The sequence below is a fragment of the Grampus griseus genome, assembly GCF_964374135.1.
Source record: "Grampus griseus genome assembly, chromosome: 3".
Classification (NCBI taxonomy): Eukaryota; Metazoa; Chordata; class Mammalia; order Artiodactyla; family Delphinidae; genus Grampus; species Grampus griseus.
In genome coordinates this window covers 66,398,117-66,411,796 of record NC_139019.1, presented here as the reverse complement: position 1 = coordinate 66,411,796, position 13,680 = coordinate 66,398,117, and the positions used below count along the sequence as shown (strand labels likewise).

The window sequence follows — 13,680 nt, the reverse complement described above, 5'->3', positions numbered from 1 at the left end:
CTCTGGAATTCCAGCTCCTTGAGATATATATTCAGAGCTTGTAAATATTAGAGCAAACAGGAATCTTTTAAAACATCACTTCTGATATGACTTAGAGAGAAACATGTACTCAGATTTTCATTTTTTGATTGTTACATAATTTAAGCTTCAGAAAATTAGTCATCAGCTAAAATTCTAGCAGAGATAATTTGGCCATCTACAAGATAAAAGATAATGAAAAAGGAACGTTCAGCAGTATCAAGTGTGGAATTTGGCTTCCAAAATGGAGGAAACATGATTTATAGTGTCCACTGTTTATGTTATATATATTAGAAAGATTTAGACTATGAAGAGTCTCCATTTGAAAAAAGAATGCTATACCTACAATAGTGGAAGAATATGGCTCTTTCATAGCAATGTGCTTATTTACCTAACATAGAGATAAAGTCTCTTTCGGAGGTTACCTTTACCAAATCTCACAGTTAAAATTACAAAATCACCCTTAGAGAACTAGTTGAGATAAAAGAGTAGTAAGTAAAATTTACCTTCATGGGGAGTATTCTTTTATTTGTACCTCCAAACAAGAATGAGACATCAAATGTATTCATGTCAGTAATTTTGATGTTTAAGTATTAAAATGAGAAAAGCAAAATCAGATATATGAGTCAACTCACTTCGCACTGTTGAAGAAAAAAGGAACCACAGGCCCAGAATTTAAAAACAAAAATGTTGTTTATAGGTTTGCTTTACAAGAGTGAAACATGGGCATATGCTCGCCAGTCAGAGGCTGGGGACCATTCACCCCAGTTCTTTAACTCATCCAAATTCCAGATTTTCTTTATACATGAGTAAGACAGAGACTCGTTTTATGAGCACTAGTTGGGGAAGAACCATCAGAGAGGGAAGATGAGACTTAGGAAACTCAGAATAGAGAGGAAGGTGGACCATGCCATGTTAGCAACCTTTCAGAAGCTTGAAAGGACACTGGCTACATGCAGGATTCAGGATTGCCCTTAACACATTAACACATTTAAAATCTATAAATCCAGGGAAATAAAACATTGTAGGTCTTTTAATGAGTCACAGTGTTTGTCTGGGGTGGGAACTCTTTAATGATTGCTTTCATAGTTCCAATTTTTGACTTTTTAAATGTATGACCTGTTTTTAATCATATAAAAACGAAAATTCTAGAGGCGCTGGTTTCTTCAGCACATCTTCTGCCATTTCAAATGTTAACTCTTATAGTCCCATCAGAGAGTGGAACATCCTTATCACTTACATGAATCTGAAGATTTTCTGGTTTTCTCAGGAAATGGTCTCTGAATTATTAACAATATTATAGTATAATAGATTTAAATTATTCTGATTTGTAATTGGTGGAGAGGAGAGCTCTACAGCGATTTGTCAAGAACATTGAAACAGTACCTTTCTACTGAGCTTAAGATTTTATAGACATCATAAAGGCATTTTAAAGTGAATAGAACAATTTTTAATGTTTGCCCATATATGGAGAAAGTATTTTTCTTACATGGTAGCATTTAATGAATGATTATGTTGTGTCAAAAGGAGATTTCTATTTAAATATGAGAAAAATGTTGAAAAATTTATTAGGTGACAGTTATGCTGCAGCAAACTATTGTAGGGTGATTTGGAATGGAGAGAAAATATCAGTTAGAACATCTCCATATAATGAAATGAGAAGTATTTGGTGAAAAACCCTCCATGACCAGTGTGTACTTACACAACCCATAGCAGAGACTACAGTATAAAGATTGAGAAACTGAAGATACTTTTGTACTTGTTTTTTGCCATCATTGTTGTCTTTATCTTTTCTTATTCTAATACTCAAAGTTCTCGAAGAGGTTTGCATGTTTTATTTTAATGGAAATTTCTTGAAGGCTAAAGCAGTTGAGACACATTAACAGTTATATTGACATTAGTTTCATAGTAATGTCATTGAGGTTATTTTGAGAAGACAACATTCTCATTTTTTACTTTGCTAACTCATACTTACATATCATAATCAACCAAATGCTTTCAGTACTTATATTTTGGGGACACATTGCCCTTTTCAAATCTTGTTCATACATATTGCTTTACTTAAAAAAAAAAAGTATACCATCAGAGAAAGACATTTTGAAGCTAAGCTTGATATATGCTTGTTTTGTATTATTTAAAATCTTTACTATTAAATAAAAATGTTCCATTTTCAAATTTGATATCATCAGCATCATTATCCTGAAAGCAATGAAATTATAGTTGATTATGCCTTGTCTCCTCAGATAAATTTACAAAGAAAAATGAGAGTTACTGGTGTGATTACTCAAGGAGCCAAGAGGATTGGAAGCCCAGAGTATACAAAATCCTACAAAATTGCCTATAGTAATGATGGAAAGACTTGGGCAATGTACACAGTGAAAGGCACCAATGAGGATATGGTAAGACTTACATGACATTATTAATTTGAAAGTAAACTCCCATAAATGATCGTGGATTACCAAATGATTACTGAATATCCAACAGAAGTCTTATGCTGTTGAAAATAAATTTGATTCTTTTAATTGGACCAGTGGTGTGGAGAGGGTACGGTGTTATCCCAAATTATCAATGTACAGTAGCTACCTTTTAAATCTTTCTCAGATTTTAACTGGTGGTCCTATAAACACTTTATCACAAGGTTAGCATAGTCCTGTGTATGAAATTAAGTTTTATTTTAACAACAGTCAGCTTTCAATATTTCATTTTATTGTTTTGACAGATTAGCACTCTCCTTAATCAAATAAATACAGATCAAAACTATTATTTTTAAAGAAAAAATATAATTTTTAAAGAAAAACACCAAGTTATAGAAAACATAAATATCTTTATATACTTCATATTGGAAGAAAATTTTGTTATTTAGCAGAATAAAATATTTTAGAAGAAATGGATATAATATTCTATGTCTCCTTTGCCTTTTCATATGATATTTCTAATTTTTTAATTAGTTTTACTCCCAATTTTTAATTTAAAAAAATCAGCACTGCAGCTCATTCCATTTAAAACTGAGTCATTAGACTAGACTCTCATATATTTTATGAACGATTTTTTAAGTTACCTTCTTAAATGAATTTAAATAGGTTTTCTGATTACCAGGTTATGTAGAGGGTAAAATGAGAGTGAGATTTAAAGGAATTAAAAATAACACATTTTATCACTTAATTTTTAGAGAGAAATTAGCTTTTCACTGGAGATATATATGAAGAATTAGGAGTCTCTTTTCTGGGACAGACTGATAAGGAAGTAATCTTGAGGAATCAGACCCTAAAATGTCATAAATCTGATCACAGTATTAGAGAAACTGAGTGATCAGGAAGCAATAGTGAAGACTGGTTCCTAAAAACGAAATGAAACAAAAAAACTATAATTAGTAAGTAGCAAAATGAGCAGACAGACCCCTGTCCCAGATTAAGTTGAAAGATTAAGGTAGTCTGAAGGACTGGCCTTAAATTGAAACAACCATCATAGTAGGGTATAGATTAAGCCATAGGTCACAGTGGTTTACAGCTTTAATGAGGATTCTGTCTATAGGTCTGTTGTCTTTTTTTAGGGAAAAAAGCATTATATTTTATTTATATCAATAGAAGAAAAATAAAATACTAAGGTTGTAGAAAGGTATTAAATATTGAATTTACAGAAAATTATATTTATATTCACTTCTCTTGGCAAGGTGCTTTCTAAATGCTCCAGACCCCTAGATTATTTAATCCAATCTTTGAGAGATTACGTTGTGTATGTAGGATATAGGGTCAATATATGAAAATAGTTTTTTAAAAAAAGCTGTTGCAATTAATAATTTTAAACTCTATGTTATCTCTTTTCATAGGTGTTCCGTGGAAATGTTGATAACAACACACCCTATGCTAACTCTTTCACGCCCCCCATAAAAGCTCAGTATGTGAGACTCTATCCCCAAGTTTGTCGAAGACACTGCACTTTGAGAATGGAGCTTCTTGGATGTGAACTGTCAGGTGAGTCTCATATTATGTATTTCTGTACTCTCTTTAAAGGAAAAAAAAGTATATTTGTATGTAGTGTGTTACGAACTTGCAATTTTTCAACACTCGTAGATGTTCATTTCTGCTACAAAATGTCTAGGGCTTGGTTCAATGAGAAAGAGAGAGAGAGGAGGATAAACAAGTTCTAAAACACGCTACAGAATAGAATTAATGTAGAAGGGGCAATGTATTTCTTTGAGTGGTCAAAGAAAGTACAACAAATTTTCATTGGAAACTTTTGTCAAATATAAATGTGCCTTCCTGATTTTAATAGTAACTATGATTTATGTTTTATGACAAAATTTCAGTAAAAACTGGAATCTGCCTGACTTCATAAATTGCAGTTACATTTAGGCTATATGGCATAGAAAAGTAAGCTTTATCTTTGTACATCTACCATAAGAATTTAGTTTTGTCTTTTTTTTTAGGTTTTATGAAACATGTAAATTTATCATTGCTTCCAAGAGACAATACTTTACAACCAAGATTGCTACTATAAATTCATTCTTAGATCATTCTTATCTAACAACCTGCTTATTGTACCAACAGTGGTTTTCAAACACAAAGATAATCTATCAAGGGACTCAGATTTAAATAATCCTTGTCTTCCAGGAGCATCAGGACTAGATACAAAGATGAAGACTTTATGAGTGGATCTCACAGTCATTCACTTTCAATCTAGCCAGATTCTGAACTAAACAGAAAATCTGTCTAGGCATTTCACTGTGCTATATTTTTGGTGGTGGTTCTTATATTTCTATCATCAACATTTACAAACTATCTTTGCCACTTTGGCCTGAGATTTTGTTCAAACCACTGTGTTTTTAAGAAAACTAAAAATTCATGTGTGCCCCACTTTTTAGTGTAACCACCAAGTACGAGAGACTTTTGTCATACTTACAGAAGTGCCGTTTAGTTAAAAATAGGACACATCTCTGAAAAGAGACAACTGAGAGCTTTTTATTCATTTCAAAATGTTGCATATAGGTTAAAACACACACTTTATCTATTTCCCTTCTTGGGTTTGTGATGTTAAGAAAGGGAATGATTTTCAGGGAAACAGAAGTTACTATTAAAAAACAACCAGACTTTAAATGAACCCATTACATTCAAAGGGGTTAGAGACATTTGGGCAGATGAGCGAATCTATTGATATTTTAAGAATCATATTTTCATATTATATATGGGTGTCTTTTATGAAGCAATCAACATACAGTTTTAGTACCATTAATTATTGTAATGGGGATGTTTTCCTTATTTTGGTAATTTGAACTGGCTTATTGACTACCAGTAAATCTCAGCAGAATTATTGCTGCACGGTGTTTATATTGCATGTCACTCTATCACCACAGGCCAGTGTCATCCGTAAGTCATTCATCATAAAGCAATCAAGGGAAGCCACAGCATGATGAAGTTTGCTGTTAAGTCACATGCTTTTTAGTTGCTACAACATCGCCTTCCCCAATTTTTCAGTCCTTTGATTCATGAGGGCCAGTCTCTCAGACATGGCACAGTTACACCCCTAAGATGTGAATATATTTTACTTTCAAGTTTGACAAGAGGTTACACCTGACCCTTTACGGATTTTATGTTTTCAAAAAGAAGCCGCACCTCATCTCCCAACCCCACAAAATGATTTTGAAAGTATATGCAGAGAATAATATCTCTTAATGAATGCTTATGAAAAAATAAATAAAAATTTAAAAAACAGTGGGACTTCCCTGGCGGTCCAGTGGTTAAGACTCTGCGCTCCCAATGCAGGGGGCATGGGTTTGATCCCTGGTCGGGGAACTAAGATCCCACATGCCCTGTGGTGTGGCCAAAAAAATTAATAAAAATTTAAAGCTAGGGCACCACCTCACTTTAGAAATAATCAGTTTTGTTGTTAATACCTCGTTTTGTTCAGGTGCTCTCCATGTTGGTAAAAGAGTTAATTTATACATATAAAATCATATGGATGAGAAGGGAAATTGGTGGTGTGAGGCAAATTGACAGAGAGGTTAGCTATAACACTTGGAAATAAACATTAGTAGAATGTACCAAACTATTTCCCACAATCCAGTGCAACACTGTAAAGCCCAAGGCTGCCTTATTGTATTCAATAAACTGTTATAAGAGCTCTCAGCCTGCCTAGAAGATAGCAGTTAATCTTTTTCCAGATACTTACAAAGAAAATTCCCCTAAATTCTCAAAAGAAATATGATTTAAGATGTTTAGAATGAAATGGATCATGACCGTAATTAGTAGAAGAATAGTCATTCATTCATTCTTTGAACAAATTATTCAGCACTTCCCTGGGCTGAGTACTAGACAGCAGAGTGGGTAATGAAATGAATTCTATAACTAAGCAGAAACGGTCAAAGTAAAGGTATGCCTTTTCTATCCAATACTTCAAAAACTATGTTACATCTCAAAAAGGAGAAAAGCAACTTTGTGTCTCTTTCCTTTGTGTCTCTTCTGCAAGCCAAGCAATTGTACGAAGATTCCAGTGGCAAGGTGGGGGACTGGTGGTGATAACAGAAGAAAAACTCAGAAATCCGTAATACAGACAATGCACGTTACCTTAGAACTGCTTGAAGATAAAGAGCATGCTATTAAGACTTTAGAACTTTCTAAAATCTTTGAGATTTTTGTCATGAAATTTTTCTTTTTCAGAATTTGTATTGAGGATTTAGAACTACTTATATCATGGAACTTGGGGTATAGGTCTCCTATGCCTGCAACTCAACAAAACTTGAGCTAAGACATCCAATTGGCTAACCTTCTATGTCAGTCTCTGTCATGTTTGCATAGGATAGGAATTTCCTAGAAGGTGGAGGTGAAGGCAAATATGGAGGAGCCTCAAGAAGGAAGACTTGATCTAGATCGACTAGGACAGAAAGCAAGGAATTGTAATTAAGAATTATATTTATCAGTGAAAAGTTCTAAACCACCTCTCTTAGAGCCTGGACTGAAAATGGTCTAGTTTCAGATATTGCAGCCAATCATAGGATATTCTTTAATACTCACTGGTATGCTGATTTGGGGACTTAATACTGTCATCTGTTGGAATAAGATTTATGGAGATAATAAAAATAGCTAACGTTTACTGAATGCTAGCTATATGCCAACACTGTTTCTAAATACTTTATCAACTAATTTCTTAGAAGACTTTTTAAATATAATTTTGATTATTATCACCATTTTATAGATGAGAAGACTGAGGCACAAAGCAGTTGAATAACGAGTACAAGGCCACGAGTACAAGCTAGTATGTAGGGCATTAGCAGAGTATGAGGAGACGACATTGATCAGAGAAGTCTCCTATTTTATCTTGGCTTTCTTGATGATCAAACTTACCTGTGTGTTCCTTGGCCAAAAGGTAAAATTTTACATATGGAAGACTCAGCCTCTGGCTAATATGATAATAGAATCATACTTTCCATTACAAGCTTTGTGAATGTAATTTTGTCACAATTGCAATTCAACATTGGGAAATACTGTATATAGGTACATCCATACATACAAGATTTTTCAAGGACAGACAAACCCAAATTTTGTATCATGTCAAACCTGAAAATATATGTGGCAGATTTGAAAATCTTCAAAAAATATCCAATACTAGAGGTTATGGAATATGATTAAAACATAAAAATGTATGAAAAGTCTTGTCCAGTAATGGTTTTGCTAGAATTAGCTTTTTTTTTTTTCTGTTATCTGTCAGTTTAAATTCTACACTAGCACAATATGAGGTATATGGTATATGCTGAATAAATATTAGTTTCCTATCTTCCAGAAGAAGCCATGTTGGTATTATAAGAATCAGTGATAATGATTAACAGGTTTCTTGGAAAACAAATGCTGTCCAGTTTAGGATATACCATTGGAGCAGTTTGTGAAAATGACTTTGTACTGAGGGAATTTTCATTTTCAGTATTATGAAAACAAATAAAAGAAAACAAAATATCCTTTCTGAGAAAATGTTCCATTTTTAAAGACAAAATGAAACTGTTGAAAACCGGGAAACCGTCATGAGGTTATCAGTAATAAGACAGGAGAGAGCATTCCAGCATTGCTTTCATTTTGCAAAATCATCTGTCACAGAAAAGTAGTTTGAATTATCGGTCTTGTTTTCAATTTTTCCAAAATATATTCACACAAAATAGCTTGAATTGGTTATCTTGTTTTTCGATTTTGTTCCCGATTTATTTCTGATTATAGCCTTTTTTTGAATTTAGATGCTCTCTCTTTGGGGGAATGAATAGCATTATGCTTAATCTTCTCTTGCCTATCCAAAATGAATGCAGAAAACTTCCCAGCATGATAAATTATTTTTCTCATAGAGCCCTTCTCATTTTCTTCCAGGCTGTTCTGAGCCTCTGGGGATGAAATCAGGACACATACAGGACTATCAGATCACTGCTTCCAGCATCTTCAGAACTCTCAATATGGACATGTTCACTTGGGAACCAAGGAAAGCTCGGCTGGACAAGCAGGGCAAAGTGAATGCCTGGACCTCCGGCCACAATGACCAGTCACAATGGTTACAGGTAATATTTTCTAAAAATGTCTCACTACCCACTTTTCCTCTTCCTTAGAAGATTTCCTGTTGGTTAGATAAATATCAGAGTCATGATCTTCATACTAGTTTAAATGCGCCTTCCTCTGTGGCTTAACTAAATGGGTAAAACAAAAATTCCTTATGAATCCGTTTTCGTGTTCTATTTTTACTCTGATGTTGATTTATAGATGCTACTGTCAGACTGATGCAGCAGGGTGTACCAAATCACACTATATATAGGTCAATTTGATTGATTATGAGAGGATTTGCATTTTAACTCTCCTCTATTCTAATGCTTTGTGTCAATATTGGTTTGAAAGCATCACAGCAGGAATCCAAACCGCCTTGAAATCATGCCACTGACCAGCAGATTGTTCCCATAGAATCATGACTCATGACTTATTAGCTCTTTATCTGTGGTTGCTAAGCAATGGAGCAATTTGATTACATTCTCATAAGAAAGCTTGCTTGTAGAAGGAAAGCATAGACATTTCGATCTGTTTATCATTTGCAAATGAGGTAAGATTATAGTCAGTGCTTCTTAAAACAACTTTCCTGAAGCGCACTTATTTGTGGAGTACTTTTAAGTATGACTTTTAAGCATGCACAAATTTGTTAATGTCTTCTGTAACAAAGAAAAGTAAGACAACTTAATTCTATAGTGAGGTCATTTTATTTGAAAGATATGTGTTCTCCTCTTATTGATTTTTATGCTGCATGTATGAGGTTTCAAAACTGTGGTAATTCATTGTATTTCTGGAAATCATGAAAACAATTACAATAGCAAATGTTACCCCTCATCAAACCAGATTTGCCACATATGAAACTGTTCTTACCAAGTCACCTGAAATTTCCAATAGTCTCTTCTTTCTTGACCCTAGTTTCCCCTATTCTTACAGAAATATTCACTTTTTTTCTTTACTGTCCCCTAACATTCTACCTGGATCTTTATTGATCTGAAGCTTTATTTAGTTCTTTCATTACCATACATAACGTTTAATTATGTCTTTCTCCTTTTACTGTTCTGTGAACTTTTTGAAGGTAGGCTTTATATATATATATATATATATATATATATATATGTAATACAGGATACATTTCTCATCCCAGAACCCAGCCTCATGTCCTTGCCTATATGTAGCAGTACTACTAAATTAAATCATTCATTTGACAAATGTTTGTGATGTACCCGTGAAGCGTCACATACCATGATAAATAGCGATGGCACATGAGTGAGCAACACACTATTCTTGCTCCTAAGACATTACCTGTTTCATAAACCATTCCTTTTATTTGGTTTGCAGGACACCACACTTTGTTTTTATTCATCCTTCTAGCCGCTGCTGCCCACTGTCCTCCAGGCCACCCTTCCTCTGCCTGTTACCTTCCTGACAACCTCATTTTCACCAAGTCCACACACTCACATTAGCCAATTTAGTGAGTACTGTTTATTTCAACTACTGAAAAAAGGATTCAACTTCTCTAAAATTCTTTCTCTTCTCACCATCCCCAGTGCCACTTCCAGCATCTGGTCTGCCACCCTCTTTCACCTTGGTTTTTGCAGAAGCCTCCTAACCAGGCTTCTGGTTTCTGGTCTGACTCTCTAAAAACCTGTTTCCCAAATTGTAACCTGTGTGATTTTTTTTTTTTCCCCTAAAATGTAGATGTGATTCTTTTACTCCTTTATTTAAACCCTTCAGTTGTTCCCCATCAGCCTCAGAATCAAGTGCAGCTTCCTTAAGATAGCCTCAAAATATTGGCGTGATTTGACCTCAATTCACCTCTTACCACACTTCTAAATTTTCTTCAGTTTCTCAAACCATACACTACCTCTCTCTTCCCCTTCCGTTATAAATGTGCTCTTCCTAGAGGAAAAGAATGGAGAGAGCACCTCTGCCCAGAGCATCCCCAACCTTTTGTTGGTTAAATCCTTCAACTATAGTTTAGATGCACTTTCCTCTGGGAAGGCTTTGCTGCCAGCTCCATCCCACACCAAATCTGGCTTAAGTTCTATTCTGGATACTACTGTGTCCCCTGTAATTCTCTCACTGTCACATTATCACACTCTATTGGAAGTTGTGTCTTCATGCTACATTATTTGCTCCAGGAGGGATGGAACCACATTTGCCTTTTTCTGCTTTCTCAGTCTGTTGTCCAGTACCTAACTAAATACCTGTCACAATACCTGACATGTGGTAGGCATTCAATAAGTACTGTTTTTGTTTTACTGAAGTATAGTTGATTTACAATATTGTGCTAGGTTCATGTCTACAGCACAGTGAACATATATATATATATTCTTTTTCAGATTATTTTCCCTTACAGGTTATTATAAAGTAATGAGTATAGTTCCCTGTGCTATATAGTAGGTCCTTGTTGGTTATCTATTTTATATATAGTAGCCTGTATATATTAATTCCAACCTCCTAATTTATCCCTCCCCCATCCCTTTCCTCTTTGGTAACCACAGGTTTGTTTTCTATGTCTGTGGGTCTATTTCTGTTTTGTAAATAAGTTCATTTGTATCTTTTTCTTTGTTCTAGATTCCATATATAAATGACATCATATGATATTTGTCTTTCTATGTCTGGCTTACTTCACTTAATATGATAACCTCTATGTCCATACATGTTGCTGCAAATAGCATTACTTCATGCTTTATGGCTATTTTCCGTTGTATGTATGTACCACATCTTGTTTATCCATTCATCTGACGATAGACATTTAGGTTGTTCCCATATCTTGGCTATTGTAAATAGTGCTGCAGTGAACATTGTGGTGCATGTATCTTTTCGAATTATAGTTTTCTCCAGATATATGCCCAGGAGTAGGATTGCAGGATCATATGGTAACTGTAAGTTTAGTTTTTTAGGGTACCTCCGTACTGTTTTCCATAGTGGCTGTACCAATTTACATTCCCACAATAAGTACCGTTGAATGAAAGAATGAGTGAATCGATCAAAGTACTATTCAATTTAGTGATTTGGGCCTAAAATGCATATAATTTCCTCCCCAATTTAAGAGATCAACTGCTAATATCCTCAAAATTTTAAGTAATATTTGAAAAAAAAAATCTAAAATTTCATATTAAAGGTCTGGCCTTTTTAATAAAGGAACTAAATTTTCATAATCGATAGGCTTTATGAACTTTTCAAGTTCTTAATTAGAAGAAACCAGGGAAAATATCCTTTCCGTTTGTTAGACTTGAATGGTGAAGTTAAACTTGTTCTTTTTTGCTGTATAATATTTTTCGAATTGAAAACATTTCAGTCATATCTCAGATTAGCTGGGTGTGGCTAACATTATTTGTGAATCATAATGCCATGTGGAATAAGACAAAATATTTTACACCCCATAAGTAACTCAGACAGGCTGGTAGACTCTAGAAATACCCACATAACGGTATTGCCAATGGCAAATTTCTTTAGAAAGATCAAAATAAAACAAGTATTTTTACATGAATCAGGGTGTAATGTTCAATGTAATGTTCATCCATCACTTTTTTTTTTTTTTTTTTTTTTTTTTGGCTGTGTTGGGCCTTCATTTCTGTGCGAGGGCTTTCTCTAGTTGTGGCGAGCGGGGGCCACTCTTCATGGCAGTGCACGGGCCGCTCACTATCACGGCCTCTCTTGTTGCGGAGCACAGGCTCCAGACGCGCAGGCTCAGTAGTTGTGGCTCACGGGCCTAGTTGCTCTGCGGCATGTGGGATCCTCCCAGACCAGGGCTCGAACCCGTGTCCCCTGCATCGGCAGGTGGACTCTCAACCACTGTGCCACCAGGGAAGGCTCCATCACTTTCTTTTTTTTTTTTTCTTTTTGCGGTACAGGGGCCTCTCACTGTTGTGGCCTCTCCCGTTGCGGAGCACAGGCTCCGGATGCGCAGGCTAACTGGCCATGGCTCACGGGCCCAGCCGCTCCGTGGCATGTGGGATCCTCCTGGACCGGGGCACGAACCTGTGTTCCCTGCATTGGCAGGTGGACTCTCAACCACTGCGCCACCAGGGAAGCCCCCCCATCACTTTTTTTAAGATGACTTTTCATCTGTCTTCTTAAAGTCACTTGCATGCTGAAATTGATTCATTCTGTTGGTGACAGATTTTCTGTCAATGCAAGGACCAGTTGTTCGTAGTATATGTCTATTTTTTGTTGTGTCAAAACATATTCAGAATCTCCAAGGCAAGGTGGATTGACATCTTTATTTATTTTCATTTTTTTGTTTTTGACATCATGCAAGAAAATGCTCCAGAATTGACAGTTTTTAGTGTTTTCTCCTCAAGAGAGTAGAATCTGTTCAACTGTACATTGTTACACTTGTTAGTATCTTTGTTGAAAATAAGATTAATATTTTCATAGATAATGTATAGGGTGATTTCTTTTTAATTTTTGGTATAGAATCAATTTTTATCCTTATTTAAGCCTTCTGAACTTATAAATTTTGGCTGTGATCTTAACTAAAATGCATCAGTTCTGAGAAATAGCATGGCTGCCATTTAAATCCTCTTTATTCCTTATCGGTCTCCTACTAATTATTTTTTAAGAAATTTCTTTTATATGCCAACTATACACGTAACTCTTTAATAATGAGAATTTTATTTCAGTTTGATAGTTTTTTCCAAAACCCGATCATATAGTATCTGGAAATACAATTGTTGCAAATGAAACCAAAAAAAAAAAAATCCTTTACCCAATTGTGATATATTTTAAGGAATCTTTATGCATTCTTTTTCCTCTAATGCTTCTTCCAGTCTCTTCTCTAAGGTCAAAATCTCAGAAATTTCTTAAGAAAATGTTCTTGTGAGTTTTTTTAGGAGTGATCTTACCTAACTGTTAGTTTCCTTGAGCTACTGTTAATCATGGAATCGTTATGCTATTCCTATATGAAGATGGCAAAAATGTGTTAAGTCCACAGGCATTCCTAAGCGAGAGGCATTTCTCAGACTTCTGAAAAACTGTTGTTCCATCACTTGATATGTTTGATGGTCTCTTAAACTTTGAGCAAGAAGTTCTATCAATGTGTTTTCCAAAAGCCTACAAAGGTTAAATTGTAGTTCCTGCCTTTCAAAAAGTCTTACCTACACCTAAGTTGAAACGTAATAAGGCAGTCATTCCTAACTCAGAGTTGCAC

The 13,680-nt window shown here is 34.9% G+C and overlaps 1 protein-coding gene across 2 annotated transcripts in view; it reads left to right on the top strand.

Annotated features, from left to right (window-relative positions):
• EDIL3 (EGF like repeats and discoidin domains 3) overlaps positions 1-13,680 on the top strand; it is a gene marked incomplete at both ends in the record, with an annotated part of 427,613 nt that overhangs the window by 298,192 nt on the left and 115,741 nt on the right. For both annotated transcript variants that reach the window (XM_082652203.1, XM_082652202.1), the window contains 3 exons: positions 2,262-2,417; positions 3,845-3,989; positions 8,361-8,545. In XM_082652203.1, the coding sequence (XP_082508329.1) occupies positions 2,262-2,417; positions 3,845-3,989; positions 8,361-8,545 (486 nt within the window). The remainder of the gene's footprint in view (positions 1-2,261; positions 2,418-3,844; positions 3,990-8,360; positions 8,546-13,680) is intronic.